The 15,121-nt window shown below is 47.4% G+C and overlaps 1 protein-coding gene across 4 annotated transcripts in view; it reads left to right on the top strand.

Annotated features, from left to right (window-relative positions):
• The window catches only part of SIK3 (SIK family kinase 3), a 72,342-nt gene that overhangs the window by 23,897 nt on the left and 33,324 nt on the right, over nucleotides 1–15,121 (top strand). For all 4 annotated transcript variants that reach the window (XM_085209054.1, XM_085209051.1, XM_085209053.1 and 1 more), the window contains exons 2-3: nucleotides 11,857–11,973; nucleotides 13,734–13,797. In XM_085209054.1, coding sequence (XP_085065180.1) covers nucleotides 11,857–11,973; nucleotides 13,734–13,797 — 181 coding nt within the window. The remainder of the gene's footprint in view (nucleotides 1–11,856; nucleotides 11,974–13,733; nucleotides 13,798–15,121) is intronic.

The raw sequence follows: 15,121 nt of genomic DNA, 5'->3' as shown, positions 1-15,121 counted from the left end.
CCTAAACTTGCCGGCTGGGGAGAAGCATTTATTTGCTCATGGGGAACTAGCAAAAGATGGGAGCGCCTTGCAGGGTCTCCTGCCCTGCTCACAGCCCTGTTCTGTGGCCTCCCGGCACACGCTTGGTGCTCTGCTCACAGCAGGCTGTTGATTCATGCTTTCTTCATCAGAAATACTTACCTTCTAATGACCACGTGCAAAACCTTAACTAGCTGATGGTTAACAGCTGCATCGTGACTTGGTTTATTGGGTGTGGTTTCTACGAAACCAGATATATAAGTATTTCTGGTTGTGTAGCAAACTCTATAGGCAGCGACATGGAGATATTTGCGTTTGGTGGACAAAGACATGTGCCAGGGACCAGTCCCTCGCCGTGTCCCTGCTGTGGTCTCGGTGCAGCTGTCTTTTAGCACAGCAGTGAGTTCTGCTCAGCTCCCTGGGAGCAGATCTAGCTGGGGACTGCAAGGAGTGCTCGTAATTCGGTGTTTTGCACCGAATTATGCAGAATATTGCACAAGTTTCTACTGTTTGGCAGTCTTTAAGCTGCAGCGTTATCATGCCATAATTCCCTTTTCTAACTATTGCTCTTAGCTTAGTTTGAATATCCAAGTAGATTCACTTTGTTGTTATGAAGAAGAAAGGAAAAAAAAAACCAACCCAGCATTTGCAGGCTTAGTCTGTCACTGTGTGCACGAGGAGAGACAAGGCACCAGTGCTTTGTGTCTCCTACAAATCCACTGCTGCATCCCTTCAGGACAAGCACTGGTATCTGTGCAGAGGCACGTCCTGGTGCTGGGCCAGCTGCTTTTCCCCTGGCAGCTTATGGCACACCGGTGACAGAACATAGAGAACTGCTCAGCCAAACCAGAACCACTCCCGGTGCACGTATGTTGTCTTTCAAAACCAGCTGCTGTGGGGCAGTGCTGGCAGTGAGTATGCTGGGCTGAGGCATGCTGTTGTCCTACTGGTGACCTCTGGACCCAAGTAGAGATGGTAGCAATGTAAGTGCTGCTTAAAAGTACTCACAAGCAAGTGTACAGCATGTTTCTGAGCGTTTCATGCACGCTGTCAACTACATTTCTTTATTTTTTCTGCTTTTGCTTTTTAATAAACCAATTCACTTGCACTCACGTCTGAGTTACCCTTTCAGCTGTGTACCTGAAACGTACCACTTTTCCTTGTTTGCTTTTAAGTCGTCGGAGTTAAAGCAAAACGACAAATCCAGGGTACCTTTCAGTAAACAAGTAAAACCTGCCTGCTCCAATATTATCACAGCTTCCAGCACTCAGAAGTGTAGGCTTTGTGTTAGAATTTGAGACGTTCTACAAGTGTGGGAGGAGGCAGCGTGCCCTGTCCTTCTCCACCTTCCCTCCAACAAGTCTCAGCACTGCAGCAAGGATGGCTTAGCTCCCCAGCGGGTGACCAGTGGCTGCTGCCCGGCATTCTTGATGTGAAGCCTGCTGTGACAGATTTCTTCCTGCATGCGACTACATTTCCAAAACTGTGCTGCTAAGCAACTCTGAGAGCCCAGGGTTGCTCTAATGTAGTGTCAGTGAGTAACAGTCTTGTATGATTTCCTCCAGCTCTGCTGACTGCAGGCAGGAGCATTAGCAATACAAGAAACACGATAATTACAGTGCAGGGGACCTTGGGAGCAGGTCTGGGCTCTGGCTCTGACCCGAGCTGGGTGTGTTGGCTGCAGCAGCTCCACTGTTTGGTTCTGGGCAAAAGTGATACGTTTGTTGCAAAGAGAATCTGTACTCCTGCTTTTGCAAGATGCTCATTCTTCAATGTGATGTGTATTAATAAAATTGGACCCAGCAGCCCCTTTTATTTTTAGCAGTATTGGCTCTTGAGCAGCCACTTCTCATTTTAAAATGGGAATCTCAAAAGCTGTTACAAATCAAATGTCTGAATGGTAGTCAGTCAGTTTCTACTAAAACCACCTGGGATGCTGCAGACAAATGGGAGTTAGGTGTTGGGAAACTCAGTCTTGTTTTTGTTGAATGTTTATGTTGCAGTGCAACCTTGAGGCTGAGCGGCTGGCTGTCTGAGCGCTGCTGTGCTGTCCCAGCATTCAGCACCAGTTGGGATGGGGTGATTCTGGCTGTAATTCCTGCAAGTCATGGAGGGCCTGGCTTTCAGCAGCACACTTTTTGATGTACTCAGAACCTGTCTAATTCTCCTGAGATTGTTCCAGCCTGCTGGATGGTATTGGATGTCGCTGGGGAGGCTTACACACGTCACTGGTACTATAAATGAATTCACTGTAGTCTCCTCCCCGTGCTGCCTCTGCAATTAAAATAGCAGTGGAGAACCTGGTGCGTCAGTGCCCTCCAAAGCAAGCTGCAGTGCTTTTGGTCTCACCTGGTTGCAGCTGGGCACTTCCTAGCAGTGCTGAGCTCCGTCCAGTTTGAGCTGTAGTGCAGCATCGGCATTTCTTAAGGCTGTTAGAAGGTGCAAAATGAAGGAACACCTACTGGACATCTGAGTTTGCTAAAACCTTCACAACAAATGCAGTCTTCTGACTGCACCTCAAGCAGCCTTTGGCTGTAGAGCTGAAGACTGATGCATTTCTGCTGAGCCCTGCTGGTGCCAGGCAGCTCCGCTTCCCAGCATCGGCCTTCCCTCCTGCTCCTGCTGGCTCTGTCTCCAGGCAACCTGCCCTCCTGCAGGATCCCCAGCCCCTGACGTCCCTGCTGCTCTCCCCCTCCCACCTCTCCTCCTCAGCTTTTTCCATTGCTGCTGAGGTGCAGAGCTGAATGTGTGCAACTGCTTTTTGTTTCCCTCCTACGTGCAGTTGATGTGCGCTTCTCTCCCTGTGTGGGAAACACAGCAGATAAAAGATGAGAACATCCTGTGTTGTCATCTGATTTTCCCAGGCCTTTCCTCCCTTCTCCTTGATTTAAGTGAGGTTAGTGCTGTGTCCTGGCTGCCCGTGCTGCACGGACGTGGCCCAGCCTTGCTTATCTGTACTGAGACAGAAGTTTAACTATTTTAATTCCTTTATGGAGGAGTGCTGAAAAAACAGCCTGAATGTAGTGCCCTGAAATAAAAGGGTGACCTCTATGGAGAGGGGACCAAGATGGGCAAGTTTCTTCCTGGAGCTGGGTTCAGTTCTCAGCTTCTCTCCCATGCAGACATCCACATGGGCCTGCCTGGAATTGCTGTGTTGCTGTCTGCTTGCTGCAGCAATAGCACTCAAACACTATTTGCAGAGCAGCTCGTGCTTACTCACCCAGGATCTGCTTTTTCACCTTGCATTTGACAAGTTAACCAGCTTAGATAGATTGAAATGTACCACCATTAGGTTCTGCGCTAGCTAAACCAAGCTCATTCAAATACTGGTTTTAATTAACAAGTGCAATCTTTGTGCATTAAGTGGTGTGATTGCTTTTAATTTGCATAGAACCCACAGAAGTAGCTCTGCAGATTGTCAGCAGATCACAAGCTGAACCAGGGCAGGATGCATGTCTGAATGCTCCTTCCTCTTGCTCCAGCAAACCCACATCGTACTTGGCTGCCTCAGTAGATCCCACTGTAATTAATGGAGGGCCACTGCTAATGTTATGAGCAAAAGCTGCTTTCCCATTAATCATCTGTCTGATGTGTTTTGCACCTGCAGCATGGGTTAGATTTGACCAGATAGTGGCCTAATTTGCAACTTAATCTCTGCGAACTGATTAAAGTGTGCTCAGGTTGGGGAGATCTCAATTTCTACAGTGGAAAGCTGCTCATTAGATGAGCTGTGGTGAGGCAGAAATGAGCTGTTAGGAAGGCAAGGAAGAGCTGGCCTGAGGACAGCAGGGGTGGGCAGAGCACCCTCGTTAGCTCCTGCTAACCTTTGCTGCCTTGGGCTTAGGCTTACTTGGTGTTGGTCCATAGATATCTGCCTTTGTAGCCGGGCTGTGAAGTTCAGCTAAATCATGTTGGCATTCAGGTTTTCAGACCTACCTGCCTATGCAACGTGCTGTAATGATCCTGTGAAACCTGGAAGCTGGCTGGTGCAGTTCTTTCTCTTCCCAAGCCTTGCATCTGCAGTTTGAGATGATGTTTTCTGGTGTGTCTGTGTCGCAAACTGAAGCATTTGCAGCTACGGAACTTCTGACTTGCTAAAGAAGTTTCTTCACGTACTGAAATGGTTCATTCATCTAATTAGCATCTCCAGTTATGTTTTCCTTGTCTCTCCCTGGGATCTTACCATTCGTCGTGCTGCTCCACAGGCCTGGATGCAGTTGCTATCAGCCCGCTCAGCAGGCAGCGAAGGTAACTTGGAGTCTGTTTCCTGCTGTTACCCAAAGTGATGAAGTAATTAAGAACAGCTCTCCAGAACTGCACTGTTGCTGATCTATGATGCAAGGAAACAGTGACAAGTGAAGGAGAATACAATTACTGGAAGCCAGCTCTAGCAAGGCAATCAACCCGGCTTGTTCCTTGCAGAACATTATTTCTAACTTACTGGGACTGCAGGAGTATACCTGTTGTCTCTTATTTTTCAGAACAGGGAGAAAAAGAAAAGTAAGGATTTGCATTTGGGATTAAGTCTCTGTTTGGCACTGAAGTTCATGCTGTGAAGCAGCGCGGTGCAGACGTGCAACTCCTGGATGCATTTGGTAGCTTCTTTTTGAAAAGAGAAGCTGCAGCTGCTGGCGTGAAGTCGGTGATCAGCTGGGCGGGGAGGAGCTGGTGCTTGGGCTGCCAGTGTGGCTAAAGGCTGGGCTCCTGGAGGCTGTTGTGGATGATTTTCCTCTAGCTGCGATAATTCAAACAGCGTGTGTAGGCTGTTGTATGTGCAATGAAATGATGAGGTTTCTGTAATAGGGGTTTGCTGATATACTGGGCTGTGGATGTGAGCGTTGTTTTTTTGCCTCTGTCATTGAAATTCCAGTCCCGTTCCCCTGGGGACGAGGAAAGGTCATAGCAGAGTACAGCATTCACACAAGTGGAGTATTAACACTGCAGCAGACCGAGAGGATTTGGGCATATTGACTTTTCTCCAAACACCATCAGTATATTCTTCACCTTGTGCAAGGTACAAGTCACTGCATTGATTCTGAAGAGGGATGTGGACGAGGTGATAACTTCCTTCCTGAGCAAATGCAGCTTTGCTAGACACATTTTGGTCCACAGTTTCCTGCTTTCAGTCGCTGCCAATGTTTGCATTTATGCCACCTCCAAAAGTCTCCGGTTTTGCTGCAGAATGGCCTAGTTTTATCTGCAGCATCACTTTTGGTTAGGTTCATTCTGATGGTTACTTAATTCTGAGGTGCAGGTACCTCTCGTGCCCACAAGCTTGTCAAGGGAGGTTTTTCTGGTTTGGTGACAAGCATGCTGTTGTCTAGCCGTGTAGGATGCTGAAGTGAGTTGGCTTTGTTCTGACCTCTGCATGTCCTTCTCTAAGCAGTGCTTGGCTCCAGTTCCCCACCTATCACACCTTTTTTTTTTTTTTAAACACTTTTTCTGCCCCTTTTTTTGCACTTAATCTGGCCTTCTGCAGCTTATTATTGGTTAGCCCCAAGACCTGTGTGGATGCCAACTTTGCATTGGTTGCACTATGCTGTGGGTGATGGGGACACGTTCATCTGTAGCAGAATACATCTGTGAATGTTCATGGAGGGTTTTCCAGGAGGATTTTGAAGCAGAGGGACCTCTCTGAACAACTCTAGGAACTGTGTTTTTCCTAAACATGCTTTATTATTATTTTTTTTTCCAGTGCAGTCAATTTGTCAGTGCCATCTGTTGGCTCCTGTTACATTGAGGAGATCGATTGCTGACTTATGCTAACACTTACTGGCACTATTATTTTGTAACTGGTTAGATCCATCACATGCTCACAGTCTGAAAGGTGCGTGGTTTTTTCTGCTTTTTAACTTATGCCACTATAGAAACAACTGAGCTGAAATAATGAAAGTGGTTTCTTTGTGGAATAGTCAACCAAGCAGGAGACTTTAATCAGTTATAACTAGATAGTTGCTGAGTGGTAAGAAGTGACAGATGTTAGCCCAGGACAGTGTGATTAGCTGTTTCTTTGCTTGGTACCTGAAAGAAGAAGGAATGATCTCTTTTTATGGCTAGTATTTCCTATCTTTTTTTCTTCTGTCTCTGACTTTCTGAGAAGTTTGATGTTCATTCTCAGTGCTTGGTCTCCCCAGCTGGCTCCCAGTGTGTGACTGTTTTGCAGGGCTCTGGTCAAGCACTTCAGTTAGCAGGCTGCTGGGCACAGGCCTTTCTCTTCCCAGTGAGGCCGAGGGAAGATCAGCCAGCTTAGGGAGGGCAGCAGGGCTGGTTGCCATTTCAGTGCCTGTCCTGCAGCCTGCCAGCGTGAGCCCAACCGCAGGCAGTGTGGTTCTTCCCTTCCGTGCATGTGCAGTGCTGGGAGCTGCTCCTCGTGGCTTAACTTCAATGCAAGGTGGAATTCACAGGCAGACCCATTCTGGTACATCCCAAATTCTTTTTGAGTTTGAGATGTAAGAAATACGGAGGTGACACGGAGGCGTTCAGCACCCAGGTGCCTCCTGCTCCATCCTCCCCTGCTAGCAGGGATTTGTTCTCCTTGTTGGCAGGGCAGCAGTGACTCAAGGAAGTATGCATGAACATGAGCCACGTTAGCTGATAAACAGGATGTCTGGATAACTCTGAATTCCTACAAGTGGGTATTATTTTCTGCACCAAGACTTCTGCTCTTGCCCTTGGCACAATCCTTTAGCTCTCTTCCCAGCCCAGGGATTGTGCTGGGTTAATCAGATGATGGGCACTCTGACTGGATCCGTCACCAAGCTTCTGGGCTTCTTGGGCATAATAAAGTCAGCTCAGGGCTCAGGCTGGGAGGCTTTTTCACTTGGAGTTTTGCTAGTTTTCAGATCTCTGTAAGACTGGCATGTTTATTTTGTACACATGGCTGCTTTTAAAACCCACTTCCTTACTGCAGTCTCCTATTAAGAGCAGGTTGGCTGGCCCCCACCACTCACACACAGCTTTAGAATCAGGAAAACACGGAGCAGTGTTCAGCTGGAGCACACCAGGCGAGGAGAAGCATGGAGATGCCATGGCCAAACCCTCTGTCCCAAAGGGCACAGCCTCACAGTCATCAGCTCAAAAGCCTGGATTGTTGTTTTTAGGAACTTACCTTTTCTTCCAAGTAACAATTTGTCCCTCAAACTACTGGTGTGTTAGTTGGCTCCGAGAAGGAAGAAAATGAAATGTTTAGAAGTGGAGGGAACATTCTGTTAATTGGTAGCAGCATGCATGCCCCAGAGCTGGCATGTATCCTGCTGCCTGTAAGCTTCATTAACTTTTGATAAAAGAACAGTTAATTTTTCAGACTACTTTTTAAAGAGCGTTTCATTGTTTAAGAAATTAGATTATGGTTTTCTTCCACTTTTAATTGTAGCTTAACTTGTGCTTTATTTAATGATGTTTAGCCTTGCTCTTTCCTCTCTGTATTTTTATGTAGAATTTGCAGGGATGAGGGAGTGCACTTAATCGGGGTTGAGTCTCAGTGCTTCAAGAGATTTTGTCCTTTTGCAGAGCCATAGTGCCACAAATGTCAGCGTTCCCCTTGACTGAAGCAGGAAACCCATCTGCCAGCGCTCGTCCCGTGGCTCTGAGCGGTGAGAGGTGTGCTTGTGGCTGCAGCAGCTGTGGGCGCTGTCAGGGCCGTGCCTTCAGCCCTGCATCCCACTGCAGGCTCATCCCCAGCAGCCAGCCTGCCGTGCGTCATTGACACGGATCTGGTTGTTGCTGAAGCTGCCAACGAGGGCGGTGATTGATGGGAATTGTCTTGTGAGTGATGGGAACACTTGTCTGGGTCTTAGCTGGTAGCGGTGACGCCTGGCAGAGGGGAGGGGGTGAAGCAGCACGTGGCTCCTTCAGACACTGCTTGGCACGAGCAATGGGCTGTCCTCCTCTCGAGGTGCATTGCAGCCCTCTGCCAAGCCCAGAGCACTGACCCAGCAGCATTTCTTCCGTCCCAGTGGGACGGTGACCCCACTGAGTGTGCTGTGCTAATGTACGTGGAGGGTGCTGGTGCCTGCTGTGATCCGTCTGCTCCAAAACAGTGCAATGAGAAGACTGGTAAGAAAGCATTAGCAAAAGGATCAGGAATCCTAGAATTACGGAAAGGTCTGGATTGAAAAGGCCCACAGAGCTCAGCCAGTCCCAACCCCCTGCTGTGTGCAGGTCACCAACCAGCAGACCAGGCTGCCCAGAGCCACATCCAGCCTGGCCTTGAATGCCTGCAGGGATGGGGCATCCACAGCCTCCTTGGGCAACCTGTTCCAGTGCCTCACCACCTCTGGGTGAAGAACTTCCTCCTAATATCCAACCTAAACCTCCCCTGTCTCAGTTTAAAACCATTCCCGCTTGTCCTGTCACCATCCACCCTCGTAAACAGCCATTCCCCTCCTGTTTATGTGCTCCCTTCAAGTACTGGAAGGGATCCCAAGCAGTGTTTTATGGAGAAAATAGTTACACACCTGCTTGGGCACTGTTATTATGCAGCTCCTAAGAAGTGCCTGTGTTGGTAAGGGAGCAGGACCCGTGGCCCTGATTCCAGGGCTGGATAACCTGCGGGTCGGTCGGAGCGTGGGCAGGTGTCTGCATCCAGGTGAAGGACTGAACCTCATCCTTTGTGCATTGCTGACCTTTAGATGGACTCATCTTGGGATTTCCACAAAAAGGAGGGCTCACGTCAGCCAAGTCGTCTTTCAAGGGAGGGAGGATAATAGCCAGCTGGGAAATGCAGGAGAAGAGAAACCAACTCGGACTGTTTGGTTTTGTTTAACCACTCGTTCACTCCGGAAAAAAGGCATCCAAGCATCTGACACAAACTCCTCACAGTTCCTCCACCACCCCCAGCCCTGGCTCTCCCTGCGCGGTCCCTCTGCAAGGAGCATCGAGGGGATTTCCTACTTCCACCCGCGCCTGGTGAGGAAGCCTTGAATTTCCTGAAACTGGAGCACGAGGTGCTTTCCCCAGGCTTTTTCAGGAGACTTTTACCTTTTATGTTATCTCTGTCGCTGGAGGCATTTAAATTCAATGGATACGTTTGGAAGAAAATCCTTCAGAAGTGCCCGGCCTCTCCTCTTCCTCACTTCAGAGGACAGACTCAGGTTTACTCAAGGGCTTCCCATTTGATGGGGAAGTAGCAGGTCTTTAAGATGGCAGTGCTTCGTGTACCTCCTTACACAGGGGTGTGTGATGGCAGCGCTCTGCCCTGCGCTATCAGAGAGGAGCAAAGGAATTCTATTCTGCTCCACTTGGGCTCGCTGTCGAAGTTATATCCCTTCACATGCTCTGCCTACCTTGAACTTGGCCAGAAGTGTCAGCTCAACTCAGATAATTAAGCCGGGAAATGAGATTTCCTTTGAGCAAATATACAGCTGTGAAATAAGTAAGGAGCTTAGGAGTGCTCCAGACCTGTGGATTCTCATTTAAATATTTGTGCCTGGAAATGACTCATGTCTCTGGGTAGACATCTTGCCTTCTCTCTTGCAGGAAGCTTCTCACCGTTTTTTTTTTTAAACATCATTGGTTAAGCTGTACAAAAGCTTGTTCAGAAGAAGCAAGTCCTTGGGGAGAGGCACGCGAGCATTCCCAAACCTCTTCTGACTCTGAAGTTTTCCAGTCGACTCCTGAGCACCGTCCTTGAAGCCTGGCGGTGTGGACCTCCAGCAGCACAGCTCACAGCTGCACACTGCTGCATGTCTGCTGGGCCTTGGAGGATGCTGCCAGCCCGGGACGCGGCAGCAACTTGTCACCCTGTTAATCACCACCCATTAGTGCCTGGCAGCGGCATGCAGGGGCTGCTTGTGCTGCTTCACCTTGGGCCTCGGCTCAGCCCTGCTGCTGCCAGCTACTCCTGATGCCGAGTGCCAGCCCTGGCTGCTTTACAGCTTCTGTTCTTGCTGTAGTAAGCACGCTCGGTGACTTGGACGTCTGGAATGATTCCTCTGCTCTGAGTTAAGTGTTTCAAGTGAAAAAAACAAAACACCCAGCTTGTTGTACATAGTGCCTCTTCAAGGTTTTGCTCACGTGCTATTCTTCTGGCACGGATTTTTTCATCAAATACATAGCTTAATTTTCATTTGCTTCAGATCATTCCTTTAAAGATCCTCAACATAGTATTGTTCCCCCCTTCCCTCCACCCAATAGTGCCATGCCTCTTGGAGCATCCTTTGGCATCATTCTTGGGGTTTGGCACCAGAGGAAGAATACCACCAGAACCCAGACCAACTTGCTGCTGGCCATGTCTGCTTTCCTCACTGGGGCTGGCAGGGAGCTCTGCAGAGTGCTCCTAAGCCCCACGGAGCTCCCATGCTCAATCTGCAGCTGCAGGGCCCTGTGCTTGGCCCCGTGCACTCGGGCTTCCCCTGCTGCCAGCACCTGTGCTGGGTGTGAAGGTCAGGGCTATTAGTTTGGAGCTTGGATGCGCTCCAGTCACACGTGGTGCAGTTTCTGCAGGCTGATTTGGTGTCAAGTCCTGCCTTCCACCAGCAATATCTTGTTTGAGGGAGAAAATGGGACTTCTGTATGCTTTTAATCATGACAGACTTCAAAGGTAATTGATTTTTCAAGATAACCATAGAATCGTTTGAGTTGGAAGGGACCTATGAAGGCCACCTAGTCCACCTCCCCTGCAATGAGTAGAGACATCTTCAGCTAGATCAGCTTGTTGTATGCATCGCTAAGGACTGGACTGCAGAAGAAGTGGTGATTTCAGGAGTACTGCTTGAATTTACTGTGCTGAGGAGTGCCAAACCCCAGCCTGCTGGGGTGGTGATGACACAATTTCTGTGGCAGACGGTGTACAGGTGGTGGTCCTGTTGAGGAGGGCCAGTAGCCCGAACTGTTCTCTTTTAAAATTCTCCTCCTTTATGTAGTGCCTTTGAAAAAAGTCTCATCCTTGGGGCAGGTGTCTGGTTGCAAGGCAAATAATGCTTTCCTGGTATCTCAGAGTGTCTCGTTTCTATAGGTGTTGTTTCTGTGCTGTCACAACTGCGAGTTGGTTGGCCGCCTTCACTCCCTGCAGCACGAATGTTGTGCTGTGTGCTACTGCCTGCAGGACCAGGACATGGTGGTGGTGCCTGCTGGTGGAATAAAGGCAGAAAGAGCCTGCAGCTGGCCTCTTGCAAAGCACTTGTCCCCATCACTAGTGAATGCTGGAGCCTGCTGCAAGCTTGCATTTACATAACCGGGCTTCGAGCTCCTGTGTCACGTCTTTCCAATTGTGCATCATCAGCACTTGTGCCCGCAGTGCTGCTTTCAGTGCCCTTCCCCTGATCTTTATGTGATTCTGCAGTCTTCTTGGACAAAAGTCCTGCAAATCACACGCCAGGAAAGCAACCAGAACTTGTGTAGAAGTGGCTCTTTTCTCAGGGAAAGTGCTGTCTCTAAGCAGAACAACTTGCTGGTGGATGTTAATTCAACACACAAATCTTGAGCTGAACTAACAGAATGTAGCTGCTGTCTTGCACTGAGGTTTGTTGGTAGCTGAAGTTTGGTTTGCAAGCAGCAGTGCAACTGTAGTGTTTGCAGCTCACGGGGTGTGCAAGACTTGTTAGCAGCCTGGCATCCCCTCACTGCTAATGTGTGTCCACTCCACTACAGTAAGCAAGCCACGGTGTGGGCAGCACCAGAGCCCAGTGCCCTGCTGCCTTTCACTTTCCTTCACCTCCTTCAGTTCAGAGCCCCTGGAGCTTACTGCAGGTCAGGCTGTGCAGAGCTCCAGGCTCTCTGAGGCACGGACTACAAAGTGTTTAGCACGGCGTAGTCTTACGTGCAGTATTTATTTTAAATGTTCTTCCACATACACGATTGGGTAAATAACCTCTTTTTTAACTTTTCCCCTTCTGCTAGGTTGCTATAAAGATAATTGATAAGACACAGCTGGATGAAGAGAATCTGAAGAAGATATTTAGAGAAGTTCAGATCATGAAGATGCTCTGCCATCCACATATCATCAGGTTATATCAGGTAGGAACACTGCAGTGAGTTTTCCCTCCCTCTTCACTACAGCTTTACAGTGTACAGTAGTGTGTTCTATAGGTTTGTCCCTCTCTTTCTCCTAGGTGAAGTACTGGGAAAGTCTTTATGTTTTCAAGGTCTCAGAGTACTTCAGTGAGAAGGGGACAGGCAAAAAGTGTGGCTAACCCTTCTCTTTTCTGGGGGATCACACTTCCTCTGGGGCTGGCCCTTTGCCACAACTTTATGTTTATTGTCTGCTTTTCAGCTTCCCAGTTGAAGCCGGATGTGGGCTACCCTTCTCAGCTGAAGGGAGAGAGTAATTCTCATCCTTTAGCAGGACTGAGAGCATGTTGCTCTCCTCTGTGCACAGTTCCCCGGGGATTTGTGGACTTGCTGATCTGTTCTGTGCTTTCTTGGAAGGTGATCAATAGCAATGGCACACCTGCTTTTGTCTGATGTTTGCAGACTTTTTGCTTCTTTGGCATTTTTACTCTGCAAACAGAATTGCCAGAGACAAAACCCACGTGTGCTGCTTTTTACGCACGTATTCAGCATGGTCAAACAGAACAGCAGGGAAGTTCCAGCAGGCCAGAAGTGAGAAGAGTGATGGGAGCAAGAAAGTAAGAGAGACCAGCACCTTGGTGAAATGCTCAGTGCTATTCTGGAAACTGATGGATTGCTGAAATATTCCCTCTCTGACTCTTTTTGATTCAAGGCCTCACACAATTATTTGCAACGAAAGAGTGTTTGAGAGCTCTGTACAAATTCTCTTCTGTTGCATGCAATCTGATTTCTGGAAGCTGTAGGAAAATGGCTCCTTATCAGTCCTCTCCCAGAGCTGAGTGCTGCCTGCCAGGCTCGTGCAGGACCACCTGCCATCTGCTCACAGCCACAGCCTGAATTGGAAAGGAAGGGAGCTTCCATCCCAGCTCTGGCTGGGAAGTCAGCTCCTCTTTGGGGAAGCACACACGTTGTCCAGGGCCCTTTATCTTGGGAGAGTATTACAGTGCAAGAGACTAATTAAGTTGAGTAACCTGCTGTTTGTGGCTTCTCTTCACTGATGGCAAGCAGTGGAATGTGGAAACTTGAAATTCTGGGGAAATAGTCAGGGCTTATTTCCTTCTGTAATGGGAGGCTCATGTTTGCGTTTTAAGGGAGAAGTAAAATCCTCAATAATGGTTATGCCATTTCTTAGAATCAAACCCTTGTCCATTCAAGTCTACTTCTGATCTGTGCCGGTGGATGTGAGCAATTATTTGGACTCCAAAGAGTTAAAACTGAGTAGAAGTGAGGGAGGTTAATGTTTAGCTACTCTTGCCAAATAGCCAAAATTGAGACGCCTGCAGCAAACACTGCAGAATTATGACACTTTAAGATACTTAGGGAACGGCTCTTTGTAGATTGATTATTTCAGGCTTTTTTTTTTGCCCCGGAATCCTAAATAAAAGTTACTAAAACCTGGATTTGGGAGTTCAGAGCCTTTCATTGTTTTTTATCAGGAATCTGAGTTTAAAACCATGTTTTGTTGAAAGTGTAACACCTAGAAGGTAAAAAAGGAGAAAGGGACTATAATATTAATAGTCATAAAAGATTTTGTTTCTCTGGAAACAAAAATATGCAATATTAAAAAAAAAAAAAAAAAAAGGAAAGACAAAAACCACCCAATGTTTTCTGGACATGTGTTATACAAGGAATGCAAATTTTCTATCGTGTTTCTTTTTGCATGAAGCAGTCTCCTTTATCTGTGGCTTTTTTGTCCTTATGTCCAGGTTATGGAGACAGAGAGGATGATTTATCTAGTGACAGAGTATGCTAGCGGAGGGGAAATATTTGGTAAGTACATTTATTGCATACTTTAATCAGATAATGCACTCATTTAACTACAGTAAACTGAAAATAGCTGCCATGCTCTCTTGTTTCAGTTGAGAGATGCCCTTCAGCCTGAGAACTTTCCATTGACAAAAGGGGTAAAAAAAAATAAATGATGCCAACTTAATGGAAAAATATCTTCCATAGCCTCTGCTTCTGCTTTGGGTTTTGTTGACAGGTGGTGCTGCTCCTCTTTTATTCTGTCTTTAGATTAAATACGTTGTAGCAGTAACTGGTTGCATAGGATGCTGAGGGCTTTGCTTCCCAGCAGATCACCTGGAACTTGTTGACTGGAGGTCAAAAGCTGGCATGTGTTAGTAGCATCCAAAAACAAATAGGCTCCTGCAGTTCTGTAGTATTTCATTCTCAAAAGCATGCATACATATATATAAAAGATACTGAATGTTATCTTAGCATATATTTGCTACTTTCATTTTAAACTCCATTACCTGCTAACAAGGTTTTGGCTGAGATTTCTTGACCACAGAAGCCATTCTGTGGTGAACCTCTTGGTGAGACAAGAGAACCTCCCAAATTATTAAAAACAGGGCAACTTTAGCTGGGAAGTGCTGATTTCTAGTGAATAGGTCTCCTAACTGTTCTTCAGTACCATTGTTAGATGGTTGCCATCCTTTCTTCTCAACACGGTCCACATCCTTCACCTTCTTCCTCCTTTGGAAGGTGACAGCTGAGGGAAAAGGTGAGTCGTGGCTGGTGTTTGCAGAGCACGGATGGTGTGGTGAAACCTTGCCTTCACCCAGCCGAGTCTCCCAGTTGTTTACTCAAACATTAATCATGGTGCTGGACGCTCAGCAGTTCTGAGGGCTTGTGAAACTCATCTGATGTTGTGCAGCAAGCCATAATTGCAGCACAATCATCTGAATGTGTATCAGACGCTGCCAGTGGTTATGAGACTTCACTTGTATGTGGATCATTGCAGGAAAGTATGAATTCCTTCTGACTTTTTCTCCCTCTTCTGTTGAATTTGGCAGAGACAATTCATCCTTTTTTAAAATCCAGAACTATGTGCAAGCTCATATGCAAACTTGGAATGAATTCTCCTGGTTACAGAAATAGCCTTCTGCATGAGTTGAAGTGAAAAATCTAATTGCTTTCTGAAACATTTTATGCTGTAGTAAATTCAGCTCATTAGAATGGCTAATTCCCATTTTACTGCCCAGCATTTTGTCCTCATTCAGAGCTGGGAGCACACAGCCCAGGCGCTGCCAGTGACGCAGTAGCTGTAGTGTTTTTCCAACCCATGGCTGTGAGGCTGTGCTGGGCTTTT

This window comes from Meleagris gallopavo, chromosome 26, assembly GCF_905368555.1.
Source record: "Meleagris gallopavo chromosome 26, MGAL_WU_HG_1.1, whole genome shotgun sequence".
Taxonomy (NCBI): domain Eukaryota; kingdom Metazoa; phylum Chordata; class Aves; order Galliformes; family Phasianidae; genus Meleagris; species Meleagris gallopavo.
The sequence above is the reverse complement of the archived record's forward strand: the minus strand, read 5'-3'. Positions and strand labels throughout refer to the sequence as shown.